General features: G+C 40.1%; 1 protein-coding gene across 2 annotated transcripts in view; it reads left to right on the top strand.

The window, feature by feature from the left end:
* The window catches only part of LHFPL2 (LHFPL tetraspan subfamily member 2), a 118,116-nt gene that overhangs the window by 88,741 nt on the left and 13,808 nt on the right, over positions 1-15,567 (top strand). For both annotated transcript variants that reach the window (XM_059492290.1, XM_059492291.1), the window contains one exon: positions 11,668-12,448. In XM_059492290.1, coding sequence (XP_059348273.1) covers positions 12,019-12,448 — 430 coding nt within the window. In that variant the 5' untranslated portion in view covers positions 11,668-12,018. The remainder of the gene's footprint in view (positions 1-11,667; positions 12,449-15,567) is intronic.

The following is a 15,567-nucleotide window of genomic DNA, read 5'->3' as shown; positions in this document are numbered from 1 at the left end:
ACACAAAGGTGAGCATTTGATGTGGAGCTCAGCCCCACAAGGGCAGAACCTGCAAGGGCACAGATCACAAATTGCAGCTGTGAGAGGACAGCCTGCTGTGAGGAGGCTGCTGCAGCACTGCTGGCAGCTCTGACCTGGCTGTGCACATGTGCCTGCTGGACCATCTGCTTGAAGAGCCTCTCACTTCTGTCTTGCAACAAAGCCTTCTTTCTAGGAGAGCTACTACTAGAGGAATCTAGATTTTGCAACAGCAGTTATGTCTCAGGCAAATTGGTATTTTCACAGCTCAATTCAGATGACATCATTATCCAAATAGTGAGTCAGTCCAGTTACATCTTTTGTTCTGTCTGTGCTGCAAATAGACCAGGCTGCACCAAAAAGCTTTGAGAGCTTCTTTTCTGTTACTCCTGCCATCATGACAGATCAGGGGAAAAGTGATTACAGAAGCAAGGACTCAGATGCTTCATTTGGGTGTTGGTTTTTACCTTTTTAAGTTCTTGTTTACCCTAGTAAACAAGAAGAAAATGCAGTGTACACCAACCAGTGTATTCTTGGAATTTATCCTGTGCAGAACACCAGATGGATCTATCAGCTCTTACTCTACATAATTAATTAAATTGTAAAAGGTAAGCAATATTCAAGAGAAACAATCTCTTACTTTTTCTAAAGGTGGTATTCACTGAACACAGATTAATGAGTTTTATTTCCAGTTTCCTGTAGAATTGTATTCTCTGACATAAAGATAAAGAGGGGAGCCCATTGTACCATTTTGGCACAAGAGATGCCAAATTGATTACCTGCAAGTGTCGTAGACACTGTTCATCCAATAGTGCTGGGAGATTGTCAGGGTACTGGGTGTGCATTGAATGTGATTTGCTTCCTATTTGATTTATTCAATGGATTGTGGAAGTTGTTGCACTTTATATTTTTTCTAAAAGTCTGGAGATTATAACTTTTGGAATTTAACTTTTATATAAATATTTATGCTGGTTAGAAATAGATAAATCTCCTGATTCAACTTTTATTCAGGAGGACTGTAAAATTATTTTGTAAGGGCAGAATGTTTCCAAGCTTTTTGTAATGTGTGTGTGTTTATATATACATGTATATACACACAAGACAAAATTTCAACTGTGTCACATAGTAAGATTTACCCATTGTCAGAGATCTGGAGCTTAGTAAGGGGTAGCAGTTATTGGAAAACATTTCAGTACATTAGGCAGTGCTTCACTAGGGAAAAAACTCAATCCTCCCATCCCCAAGCCTGTTTTATAGATTATAATGTTGGTCTTTCTACCTGCATGTTTTTGTCCTCTCTATATTTAAGTAGTCCATTTTGATTTATTTTCATTATTTTCTCTCCCTTGATGCTTCTGACATCTCTGAGCTCTTTTGCTGAGAAGTAAGAGAACATTGGACTAAGCATCTTTTAAAAAAACAAACAAACCAAAAACCAGAGAAAATGCGGGTTTTTCCAGTATATTCTGTTTTAGGCTGAAATGATTTTGCTTATGTGATTGCATTATCAGAACTTTTAATTCTGCAATCTCAGCATAACAAAAGAGAAAAAGACTAGCAAAAGAGCATGTCCTGTTTGCCTGATATAAAGGTAAATATTCGACATAAACTGGGACATTTGTCCCAGACAGGGGAGTCATGGTACAAAATTCTGAGTAAAATTCTGATAAATTTAAATTCATGTATAGTCTGAATGACCATATTATTTTTTAGTTTTATACATTATGTTAATGATTTATTCAAATCTAATTAATTTTGCCTCTGATGAAATTGGTTGGTTTTTAGGAGAGCATTTATTAGAAAAAAGAAGATAAAATTTATAATTTGCAATCAATTGGTATTTTAAAGAACCAATTGATGCTAGTAATAATCAGTATCAACCTACAGAATGCAATGAGTACACCATTTAGAATTGGTTTTAAACAGCAACTTCCATGATGGACAGTTAATGAAACTGTTTCTTGTACTGTACTTCTAATTTTGCCATGAAAAACTTGAAATGCATTAAGGAGATCTAATAGATAATCTTATGTTTAAAGATAATTTTCAGAATTCAGTTAAATGTTTGAAACTCACAGAACTGACAGATTTCTATAAAGCTTATGGAAGCTTTAAAAAGCTTATGCCGGGACCTTTTCCTTAGCAATAATTATCTGCCTATTCCTTGGGAGATCTTCAGATATGCATTTTGATTCATTTGCATTTCCAATGGGAAAGACATAATCAAGAATTTTCTGCCTTTTGGCAAGAGTAGAATCAGATGTTACCCTTCCACCATTCTGTAAACTGCATTTGCTTTCAAAAGGATTAATGTCACTGAGAACTGAAAGAAACTAACCAACCCAATAACTAAAAAGGTGGTCTGTCGTGTAAGTCCACTCCCTACAGTCTGGTGGGACCCGTGAGTATCTGTAGCTTCATTCTCTTCAATGAGGTACATGTTTGGGAAATCCTCTGCTACAGGTATTAGGAGTAAGTTTATCTTCCTCTCTGAAGCGCAAGTGGAGAAAGCTAGTCATAGAGCTAGGTTTGTTTCTTTACAAGTGAGTTTGTTTGAAACTGTTTTGACATGTTGCTGTGGTAATTGCCTAATTCAGCAGTGGTTACTGTAGGAAAAAAGCCTTTCAGTTTAATACTTAAACCATTTCTCAGTGAGCAGAAAATCAAAGTCACTGTTGGAGATGTGACCATGTCCACAGTCCTACAGTCCTCCTTTGTGGAGAAGGAAAGGTACATTTGCATGTGGTGTGTCAGGGCTAGAGATTCAAAGTGGCACAAGAATAGCTGGGGTTTGTGTTAGAAGGATGACAAGAGAAGTGTTTGGCACAGTGCACGCCACTGCAGAATATATTAAATCTCCAAAGTTGTAGGGTTTCTAGTGGTAGCATTGAGGTTCAGTTCACAGTATTGCTACAGACTTCATTACCTGAGTGAGGGAACGTCCCATCTGGGATGGTTATTTATGCTTTCTTCCCTTCTTTTGCCTATGTATTTATATGGCAGTAAGGTGAATCATCACCAGACCTGTATGCATATCCCCACACAGGTCCAGTTTTAGTTTGCACATTTAGTGCACATTAAGTGTTTCTGTGACACAAGCCACATGACGTCATAAACAGAGGTATGACAGCATTTTAGGAGAAAGTGAAGCTGAGAAAGCCATTTTCAGTTTCTACAAACATGCATTAGTTATTAATTGTATACATTTTAAGGACAGAAAAGGACTGTTAGCATTATCTAGTCTAGCAAGTCAAACTGCATTAAAACAAGCCAGAATTTTGCACATGGCTCAACTTCTAGAATTATCTTCAATCTTGGCTTTAAAATTAAATCCCGTTGCTAAAATAAATAATCTGTTAATTTTTGCTTCTTGCTCTAAAATGGGGTTTCCAGAATTTCAGCTATTGGTCTAGGTGTTTCCAGGCTCTTTGCAGTGAGCTTCCATTTCAGAGATCCCAACTAAATACTGCATTCCTGTAATTACTGTTGAATGAAATATGCAGTATTGAAAATATGTCATTTCAGTTCTTCTCTTTGGCCACAGTCAAGAGGTTAACCATTAAAAATGTCTATAGCTCTATACATTTAGTTGATGTGCACAGAGATATGCCAGTGTCTGAGTACTTTGCCGTTTCCTGGATAAAAGGTGTTTCATGCACAATTTTAAAGTTTACTGTTATATGTGGTGCCCAGATACTTCAGACATCCTTGCCAGTACAGGAACAGCAGCTCTGATCAGCCACTCTGGCAGCTCTTATCCATCACAGCCCTTTTCACTTACCTGAGACACTGCTGATTCTCCTCAGCTCAAGTACAATGAAAAGTTGCAGTCAGTGTTCCTCTAATGTACACACATTTTATGCATTACTGTGTTGAGGGGCTTGTCTGTATTGATTGTTTTTGAACGATGTTTCACTTTCAGTTTGAATTAAGAGGAACAAGAATGATTACCTACATTTTGTTTCAAGATCGGTTCCCCATCTGATCAGTCACTGCTGTCATAGCAGGTAGTTTGCTTGAGCTGTGTGTCTTGGGTCCAAAGTGCAAGGATCTTGTTGTGCCAAAAGTGTGTCTTTTCCTTACTGAGAGAGTGTTACACGTCATGAACCTGGGGAGCAGTCGATACCTACCAGGTGTCTTTCTAGCTGGCAGCGGTCTGGAAGGACTGATGTAGAAGCTTGTTTGCAGTGAGTAACAGTGCAAACAACTCTGGGTCCTTCCTGATGGGAAAGGTCAGTTCTTGGGTCTACAGCCTTAGGTCTCGTCTCAGCAGAAGAATGACCCACCCCTGGCTGTTCAGACAGGCTGGGGAGCCATAACCTCTGTGGTTGCTCTGCTAACAGAGCCTCAGAAGCGAAAGGAGATACTGCAGGGGTTTCCTTTCAGGAATTAACTGAAGTGGTGTTTCCTTCATGCAAGGAACCAAGGCTGTTTGCAGGCTGTTCTGCTTTGTCTAAGGGCAAATGAGGAGCCCAATATGGTATTCCATTTTGGCCTAACTTCAATAGGTACATCCCATAGGTGCCTTTCTCTTAAGCTTGTTTGTCTAAAACAGTTTCTCTTCCCTCCAGTTTGAAAGACTGTTCCTTCCTAAACAATCCTCAGGTCTTTGATCTGCTGTGTTTGTGAGGCTTTTCCTGAGCAAGTTTTGTCTTTTTAGTAAGCAATTCCCTAGGGTTTGCTGAGAAGTGTCACAACTGGGTCATCCTTTCCTTTCCTGCCTGTTTTTCTCACTAGTCTCATTTTAAACAATAACCAATGTATTAGTATAATAAATATCTTAGTACAATGTTAATAAATTATTAAGAATAGTTCCAAATCTGTCACAATGAAGTCATGAGGGTGAACTGTTTTTTACAATAAGCATAGATTACATGTGGTTTTGGTCTGATGCTCTAGTTTATGCACACACCATTAACTATTTAAATTGCCATAGTCTGGTAAGGTAAAAATCCTTAGTATAAAAATAGTGAGGGTTTGTTATAAAAATTATAAATATTAGTAGTTCCTTCCTTCTGACTTCCCATTTTCCTCCTAACCCTCCTTTTTTTCTGATCAGACTCCTTTAGGAGCTCTAGTTCAGAGTTTTATGAAGTAATCACAACACAATGAATATTTGACTCTCCTTGCATATATGATAATGTAGGTAACCAAGAAAGGGGGCTTCAGATGAAACTTCTGAAGATTGAGACTTCAGTGAGGTTCTGAGGAATCAAACTAGGACAGAAAAGTCATGATTCTGCTCCCAGTTGGTAAATTCCTGAGCAGTTAGACTATCACTAATTGTAGCCAAGATTGCTCCCTTAGTGATGATTTTTGATGTGATGTGTAATTTTCTCCCGAGAAGCAACAATAGAAATAACACACATTAGCTTTTCTTAACATTGTAGGCTTTAATAAATTTTGGAATTACAAAAGATACCAAGTAAATTTTCAAAACACAACGTAATGGCTGCAGATTTAAGGAATTTTGTAAGTCAATAAATACAGAGCAATGGAACAAATCTCCAGCTTGAGAATTTGCGCTTCAGAGGCAATGCTGGAAATCTGAGTTAGCTTGATATCCTCTTAGTGGGGGGGCAATAAGCAAAGTTTTGTCTGGATGAGGGAAGAGGGAAATGAATTCTGTGTTTAAACCTCCCCTGCAGTTGGTCTGAAAATTTGGAAACTTTCATTCTTGTAGTGATTTTTCAGTGATGTATTGGCCCCATTAAAGTCAGTGGGAGTTTTGCCATGGCTTTTAATGAGGTCAGAAGAAGAATAGTACATTTCAGCTGGTTTTTTTTTTAAGTTGGAAAGAAGTTTTATATTTGTTTCTTTTACAGTGATGTATTCTAGAAACAAATCCACCTGTAATTAGATGTCACATTCCATAGCATTTGCAAGATGAAATGGAATAAACATCATGTCCAGCTTCAGGAGACCAACAGTCACTGTCAGAATTATTTTCTTTTGTTTATACATTTCTTTTTCTCTTGATGTATATAATATTTGGGCACATGAGGGATAGTTTAATTAAAATTTGCATCTACATTCCTTTGGTAGGGAGATAATTTAACTGAAAGACAAGGAAATACTGTTTTGATTAGGATACTTCAGTGAGTTTTGACTATTTTGAAAAATATTTTCATTTTCCATTTAATATCTTGTGCCAGCATCTTACATTGTGCCAGCAGGAATAAGACATGATGCATCATAAGTCTACATTCTTTCCATTACCAGTAAAATTCATCTGTTTAGTCTGATGTGTTTTCAACCACCTGTCACAATAATGCACTTATTAATACGCCTGTGCAGGTTTATAATGGTTAAATATTCATTAGATATGCAAATAGTCACTCTCTTTGATTCGCAAGTGAAGACTAATAAAAACTTTGCTCTTTGTTCTTCAAGTAAAAAGCTCTGTTCTGAAATGTTGTTTAGGTTGGCAATAATTTGATGAGAATTCGTAGGTGAATGGAGAATCCTTTGTTTATTCTCAGCTATTTGTCTGAAGCTGTGCAACCACTTCAGCTTTAAAGCACCTTCTCCATTTTGTTATCTGACACTGAATCTTTTTGATCACTTTGAAATGGGTTGCATTTAGAAAATGAAACAAAGGCACAATGAAGTGTCCTTCCCTATTCTTGGTCCAGGTGCTTCCTGTGGCGAGTATGCAGTGCTTATCAGAAACCAGTGTCACCAGAGCTCCCTTTTGATCTGCAAAGAGCCCACACCAAGCCATTTGGGACAACTGGTCTTTCCCAAAGTACTAATCCTTGTCGCTGTTCTCTTGTCACAGGGGAGTATGATTAACGTACTTCTTTTTACATTTGCAAGTCACCTCTGAGTCTGTGGGGTAGAAATGCGGTGGTGCACCTCTCTGTCTCCTCCTTTGAAGACTGCAGGGAAGTTGGCAGAAGCCTGCCATCTCCTTCTGAACAGCAGTTCTTGTAAGAATGCTGAGAGGACTGAATGGGAGGAGAAGTTTATTGACCAACATTTATCCCTGACCCAGAAAATGAGCAATTTCTAGTGGTCATACCACATTGTCTTAAGCGCAGTCCCTCTTACCTCGGTGGTTTGATGGCTGCCTCACTCTACCAGGCTGGGTGAGCTCACAACTGAACAGTTTGCTTGTCCAGTAACACCTAAGGATGGAAGATTTTTAAAGGGGGAGCTCATGTCAGCCTGGGTGGGGGTCAGCTTAAGATAATTGAGTCTTAGTGTGTAAGCCTCTTTCTGTTTGTTTTAAATAGTGAGTAAACATCAACACAAATAGGAGCCACTTCCACTCTCGTAGTTCAAAGCATATTCAGAGAGTTTATTACTGCTAATGAAAAACATTTCAGAGAAAGCAGAACACAGGCTTCCAAGATTTGCACATATTGCATTATGAGATGCTCAAGCTTGTGTATGGTAAACAAGATTTAGAAATTCCTCTATGTGGTTGTACTTTGGACCCCAACAGACTTTGGCAGAAAATGTCTAACTATGCTTGGATTTATTCTATAAACTGGGATGGCTTCAGCAGTCTGTGTGGCCTTCCATTCAGCTGTTTGCTTAAGCCAAGCCAAAAGCCACTTATCTAAAAATTATTTATTCTCACTCTTGAGCTGGCAGAATCAGACTGGAAAGGGCAAAAGCTGAGTTGTAGTCCAAGCCTCGGACTTCAGTTAAATCATAAGGGGAGCATGAAGGACTGGCCGCCACATTGTTCTACAAGGTACTTGTGGTTCTCTTGTACACTACTTGTCTTATACCTTTTTAAAATAAACAGCCTCAGATTTGTACTTTGCAGCTGTTTCTTTCTATCTGCCTGACATCTTCAAAATCAAAACCTTAATTCAAATATTATAATTTGGAGAGGATTCTCACTTTCTGGTTTTGCCAGTGTAAGTAAGATGGAGGCAATTTTCTTTGTTTATCTCATTGAGAAAAATATGTGTTGTTTATATACTTTGAACATAGACATATTGTATAGTAAAAGGCAACAGTTGAAAAGTCCTAGCTAGAGATGTGAAAGTATGACTGGAGGCTTAATTGTCAAAATTGAATCTGAAGAGAAAGAAAGTTTTAGCAATGTTAATTTGGCTTGATCTGTTAGATTAAAATAACCAAAAGAATTTTGCATTTGAGAGCTCTTATTCTCTTTGGATACTTTGAGGATCTGATGTTCTTGTTGACATATGATCACTGTGTTAGACTTCACTTCATGCAGAGCATGACTATGAGCATGGTTCTGGTAGCCAAGGTAAAGGAGGCTGAAGGTTTAGTTTGAGCCATCCAAGAGCTGTGCTGTCCAGACAAGGAATGTGGGTTATGTGGTGGGCCAGAATGGCACTGCCAGGACCCTCATGCTGCTGTGGTGTGTGGCTCATGTGGGCACTTGCTGTGCAGGGCTGTTTTCCAGCATGAGTGGCCTCCTTCCACACCAGTGTGATTGAATGCAGTAGTAAAAATAGGGAAAGTCCCAAATGACTATGAGGTGAGGCTACTTCTTGTAATCTGCTTCTTCAGCAGGAATTACTTTGAACGAGTTAATACCAAAAGGGTTAAAGAACCACTGTGTATTTTGAATTTGAGTTGTCAAAGCAAATATTTTGATAGTCAGTCAGAAGTGGATGCTGAGTGGCATGCTGTGAAGAACATACGGCTCTGTCATGGAAAAAACTTGTTGAGGGATGGGAAACTGAGAGGAAGAATAAACAGCTAGTTTTCAGCCTTGCAAGGGCCTGGTTTGAGTTTCTGCTGAGCAAAAAACAGAGAAAAAAAAAGCTGGGGGTGAGCAGAGTGAAGCTTTATGAAGGACAGTTATTTAGCACAGCCTGTAGCTGGAAAGGCTTCCATGTATAGCACAAACATATTGTTGGAGCCACATGAGAGATGGTTAGGTTCATTGGGAAAGCCATAGCGGGGAGGAGGTTGTTGGGAGGAAAAGGTTAATTATCTAAACATGACTGAGCTAGGACTTGTCTTCAGTGCTTCATCTGCAATCTTTCCTTACTAAGTCTCAGAAAGAAATGCCTCTGCCCCTCCTCTGAGCTTGCCATCCTACTTTAAATATTTTTGTCTGTCTGACGAAAAAGGACTTGCAGATGAGTGGTGCTCTTCTTTGACCATGTCACTAGTGCGCGGAAAAACTTATGCAGAAGTTCTCCCAAGGTTGAGGATACCTTGGTATATGTACTGACTCTTGGTATTTCGCACCAGAATAAAGTACTCATTGCCTAGGAAAAGCCAAACCAAAGTATTTTCAATTGAATTGCTGTTCTCAATGACATCTACTACCTCACTTTTAGATGCTGTAAAGTGTCCTTTAGTTGAACAACAGCTAAGCGAACTCCTGAGATTTGGCATGACCTTCATGTCAGCTTTAGACAGGCTGTTTTGTTCATGCAGTGACTTTTCTGGAGATACTGTCATAAAATTTTGCTGCAATTTATTGCGCTTACATTACAGTTGGGAAAGAACCCCATGATTTGGTCTTTTCTTCTAGTATAGCATTCCATGTTTGTTATCAATGATATTTTTTTATGGCTGCCAGTGTTCATCTAGAATATCCACCTACCTAAGTAAATATGAACTTTGTTTTCATCTGTGTTCAATAAAGGGTGTTTTATAGCTAGCAGTACAGAGTCAACAGTAACAGCCATTATGGGACGTTCAGCTCTGACGTCCCTTCCACCTCACTGAAAATCCTGGAATTACAAAGATGAGGAGTTCATATGGGCGTAGTTCTTGCAGAGAAATACAGATTTTAGAGCTTTCTGGAGCATATTTTAAAAAAATAAAAGCATTTTCAACTAAATTCTCTCTAATCATGCAGATGACATCAGAAGAATACTGGTTTGTAGTGGACATTTTCTACATTCCAGTCATTATTTTAAGTGGAAATACTGAGCAAATTAACTTTCTTTGGCAGGCTGACACTTCAGCTCTCTGTTATTACAATGGGTGTATTCAAGTCATTAGCATATCAGGTTGCTTGAAAATTTAATGCCCCCCCCCCCCGCCAAAATGTAAAATTAGCAGAAGTGCTCACTATGTCTAAAGGCCCTTTTTTAAGGCAGTGCCATAACACTGAACTACAGGAGACAAATTCTGGTTTTGGCATATCAGCTTTAAGCCTCTTTTACCAAAGGAATCTGCAGATCAGACAATTCACTACAACTAGTACAAGGGCAGTAGAAATTTCTGGATGAAATCTTGCAGATGATTCACTATATCTAATATAGAAGGGAGTAGAAATTTCTGGATGAAATTCTGAATGTGTGAAGCTGCATGTGTATGCTTCATTTTACATTCAGTGGGACTAATATTCAACCACCTAACTCAGAACTCTTGAGAAATTAAATACCAACCTCACAACAAACCTAAAAAAAAATATTAAGGATGCCTGTTTTTCTGGCATCTGGTGACTGAAGCAGCCCAGCAGTGAGGTCCGGATCTGGTTCTTTACTCTTGCCTCCAGTTCAATGTCAGTATTTGGGGTTTGGTGAAGAAAACTTCAAAGTGCTACATTCTCATCCTGGCGGGGGTAACATGAGGGCATTTCCTGCTCCCACCCTTGCTTTCAGGCAACACTGTTTCAGTTCAAGAGCAGAGGCGTGTGGGATGACCTGTTTGTTATTTTGAGGCTGATATTTGGATAGGACTTGGAAGTATAGTGATCTCTGCCTCTTGTGCTAAGATAAGTGTAACTCTGGGAATGTCATCAGCCACTGTTGAAAGGCTGTGTAATGGCTTGGGGAAAGCCCTGGGGAACATTTTGCTGCAGTTGCAGCCTACAAAGGGCTGTGGAGGAGGGGAATTGAGGGGAGTTGGGAGGCTCACGGCTGGCAGGCAACCCCTCTGACTGGCACTTTTGGCCCCTTGGCAGTGACTGGGGCACTTTTCCATAGATTCCTGTTCACAATGGCGTGAGTCACCAGAGGCTGCCAGTGGTGGCAGCAGTTCAAGATGAGGTGTGTGACTTACCTGCAGGCAGATTGTTTTCCTGAAACACTGGTGCAAACCTTGATCCCAGACCCAGGGAGGCACCACTCCTTGCAAAATCCAGGCTTCAAAGGGGTCACCACATCACAGGGTGAGCTGTCTGCAGCTGTAATCTTGTTCACCTCTTCTTGAGGCGGGGCTGGCTCAGCTGCAGTCAGCAGAAACCCGGAAGGTTGGAACAAGGTTCCTTCATTGCCCTTTGCACCTAGGTGCCCATAGCTTGTGGAGCTGTGCTCAGCCTTGGTCACAAAGTCGGGCTGTGATGCCTCCCCAAAGTGAAGGCAGGAGCTGCACATCTGTGAAACTGCTTAAACGTGTCCAAACATTTTGCTGGGTGACCGCCAGCACCCTTGGTAATTTGGACCAGAAGATGATGGGGGTGTGGAGGTAGGAGTGGGTGGGACCACTGGGTGTCGCTGAGACCTTTGCTTGCAGTGTTTGACAAACACCCACCATGGGATAGGGCACAGCAGATACTGTAAGTATTGGCAGCAGTGGGAGGGAGATTAATTACTCCTCCACAACAAATCAGGGAGGTTTCCAGCAGGCTCTGTTTGACTAGCCCTTGTTAGAGCTTTGTATGTTGATGTGAATCTGTGCCAGATCTTGGTTTGTTGTGGGGGTGGAAATGACTTATTTCTCACTGCTGATGTGTTTTCTCTTTTCTTGTAGGTGTATGATGTCAAACAGTGGGCAGTCCTTGTAGCCTCCCCCACCAGCCTGCAGTGTCATGTGCCAGTATGAATGTTAAGAAAGAAACGCATGCTTCAGAGCTCAGCATCTCAGAAAGAAAAAAGGAGGAACTAAACAGAGAGAGCAAATGATTGCACTGCTTGCAAGACTTGAGGCTGCTCACTTCTTCTCCTGAGAAGCTTCATCTTGGCCTTTGTGAGAGAGTTGGGAAAGTAGTCAGAGCAGCCACAGTGATATTCTTAGAGTCCTTTTCCTTTTTTAATTTAATTTTTTCTCCCTTGTGTCTGGATTTTAAGTGTGCTGCACTGATCACAAGCACTGGACATCAATATGTGTCATGTCATTGTAACGTGTCGGTCTATGCTATGGACTCTCCTGAGTATCGTGGTGGCTTTTGCAGAGCTCATTGCCTTCATGAGTGCAGACTGGCTGATTGGCAAAGCAAAGCCTTCCAGCTCCGAGGAGGTGGACAACAGAATGGGGGGACAGCAGGAGCCCTACCGTCCAACGCTGGGCATCTATGGGCGCTGCACCAGGATCTCCCACATGCAGTTCTCCAGACGAGACACGCTTTGTGGTCCTTACGCTGAAAACTTCAGTGAGATTGCCAGTGGGTTCTGGCAGGCAACCGCTATTTTCCTAGCCATGGGAATCATGATTCTCTGCACCGTGGCATTTGTGTCTGTCTTTACTATGTGCGTGCAGAGTATTATGAAGAAAAGCATTTTTAATGTCTGTGGGCTGCTACAAGGGATTGCAGGTATGTGCACTTTGAGAGCAACTAAACTTTTAATTTTGGGGTGATTCAGATGAAGAAACATAGCAATTCTGGCCTGCCTGCAGACAGACTGCATTAGGCAGACCCAAAGTGATTCTATATGCTGGTGTTTATTCAAACATAACTGAAATTTATAGCTACACAGCATGTAATACATTGACACTGGCAGCAGAATTGCAGCGTAATGTGTGCCAGAATGAACTGACCAGTATTCTTTTGTTTGCTGTTCATTTTTTTCCCCTCTGTTTGAATTTCTTTCAGTTACAAAAACTTCTGTCCTTTGCTACCAGCAGAGAACAAAGTTAATACTCATATTAAGGCAGTCTATCTCCCTCTTGCTACTTTAGTAATTTTTCCATGGACTGAAGGCAGTTTCCTTAGTGTCTCAAAGGCTTCATGACTGTGGTGAGAGTAAAAAGCACTTTAGGGCTAAGAACTGGTAATAGCCGCACACCCAGTTCCTCCAGCATTTCATGTGAAGCACCCTCCTTCAAAGCTGTGAGCCTGACAAGTGATACCTTGAGATAAACCTTTCCTTTAGCCACCTTATTGTTCAGCTGCATTTACACAGCCCAGTGAGCTTGTCTTTTTACTGTTCAAGGATCAGCTGTGCTTTGCCTTAAAAGATGAATTTGTTCTAGAGATTAGGTGTTTCTGCATAAGCTCATAGATTTTACAGAGATTAAATGACTGTTAGTAAACCAACCCTGGACAGCCTTAGTTAGAGAATTATTCATTCTTCTGTAGTTGCCACTGATCCCTGGGAAAACCTATCTCATCTTTTGTGCTCTCTGTGTGTGTGGTCATCTGGAGGAGGAGAATGGTCATCAGCCCTGCCTCTGGCAGCCCCCAGAGATCTGTGAAGAGGGAGGGAATGAGCAGGGCCCCCTCCTCTTTTTATCTCAGGGGGCTCTTAAGCAGATGTTTTCAATTCACAAAATTATTTAATCACAACAAAAAATTAGGTTTTAACTTGTTTTGCTTGAAATGTGAATCCCTTCTCACCTCCACTGAGGTGGCCAAACATGTCTGTGGTGGCTATACCTAAACAGGAGATGTAATGATAGGTATTCAGACCTTTATCTGAAGCTGGATGGTTTCATTTGCTTAGTTGAGACCTAACATAATCTTATTCTAAATACACATGGGGAAGTAGGTGAAGACTGACTTTACTGCCTGCTGCAACCCTCCAAAGCCAGCATTACATGCCGGGGACTGGCTGATGCTGCCTCCTGAAGCACTACCACAGTGGCTCTCACTCTTGACCACTTCATTCATCTTCTGTATGGAAGCATAACGCTTATTTCATGTCACTCACAATGTAAGGTTTGTGCTTCTGGAGCAGAATTATATCCCTAGATTGGCTAAAGATGCTTCTGTTCATATGATGGCATACGATTAGCATTTCAGGTCATTCAGATGGACATCACAGGTTTTGCTGTAGTCAGTCCTGGTGCACAGAATTTGCCCCAGGCAGTGTGACAAGGAAGCTGCTTGGCAGTGCAGATTAAACCAGTGGAAATTGTTTCCTTTCTTATTCTATACTTCAGAATAATCCATGACTGTTTTTTCAGGAGATGCAATTATTACTTGTTTTCTTTCAGAGGGGCATTTTTATGGGAGAGATTGGTTAGCAGCATAAATAGATCTTTGGCATGTCAGATTTGGGTCTTTTGAAAAGATAACTTTACTTACAACTCTGATACCATCTCAAAATACCTAGGATTAGCAAGTAAAAGATACTTTTATTTTAGAGTAGGATTTGGAGACCCTGCATTTGTGAGAAAATGCATGCTAAGACAGTTTAATGTTTTATTATCAATCCAGCTGTACCCAGAATAGGATTTGCAGCCTAAAACATTGAACGGTATAGTTGACAAAGCATTTTGTATGTGTTAGGGCATAGATCAGTCCTTCTCAAGCTGGACTGAGCATAGAAGCACTTCCCTTCTTAAAATTCAGATAAATGACACAGCATGAAACTGGGTAAGAGAAAAGTCACCTTACTGAAACGTTACTGCCAGTATTTACAGCCAGGCATCTTGTGGCTCACAGCTTGTTTTCTCAAGATTTAATTTTAACTGCTACTTTTGTTCCAGGAGTATTACAGCATCTGCTTACTTAGTTGCAATTATTTTCCTTTTGACTAATGGTGGCTGCTAATTTAAACTTTGTCAGCTCCTGAGTTTTGAAATTTTTTTTTTTTTTTTAAGCAAGTTGCTCAAGAGGGGCAGTTGTCAGCATGGCTAATTCAGACAGGCATTATGATAGATAAACTAATGTCCTGACCAGAGAGCAAGTATAACCCTGACTTAATAATTTTAAGCATAGCATCATTCTTTCTAATGTGAACAATTATGGTTTAAGTAAGTGTACAAGAAGAATTTACAAAATAATTTTGTTGATCAGCCTATATCACTACAATATTTGCAAGTATGTCAAACATCTCCTTTTTAAACATGAGATGCACACATGGTAGAGTCATCTACAGGAACTCAGGATCTTGCAGACTTAAATCTCCCTTAAAATCTCTATATCTTTGTAGTAGAGATTTAATATAATTAAAAACATACAACAACCTAATTTACTCCTGGAATTCATCATGACAAAACAATAACAGACACCGGATATATCTTTCCAGTCTAGCAAGATTAGTTGTGGATGATGCCTATGGTGAAATTACAGAACAGAAAGCAACATCTTTTCTGTTATGGCCCTTGGACAAATGTGCAAACTGTCATTTAGATCAGTAGGAGGAAGCCATACAAGTATCTTGACCATATCATGGATTCTTTTATTATTTTTGTGGCAGAAAATGAGAAATACAAGGCCATAAAGGAAGAAAATATGGCTGTTGTTGTTCAAACTCCTGTAATTCCTTTGTTACGGAGCAAGAACTTCTACCACTTTCAGACTGCAATGCCTTTTATTCTGCAGCTGTAGAAACAGTCATCAATAGCCCTGGTTTTGTAGATGTTTGAAGATTGTTTCATCTGGATAAGCACGTTTTCTCTGCATTAGAGAGTGCAGAGAATGGAGACATCTAATTGAATAGATAATTACTATCCAGCAGCAGGAAGACCAGGCAGACTTTCATTTGT

The sequence above is a fragment of the Ammospiza nelsoni genome, chromosome Z (genome assembly GCF_027579445.1).
Source record: "Ammospiza nelsoni isolate bAmmNel1 chromosome Z, bAmmNel1.pri, whole genome shotgun sequence".
NCBI lineage: Eukaryota > Metazoa > Chordata > Aves > Passeriformes > Passerellidae > Ammospiza > Ammospiza nelsoni.
The sequence above is the reverse complement of the archived record's forward strand: the minus strand, read 5'-3'. Positions and strand labels throughout refer to the sequence as shown.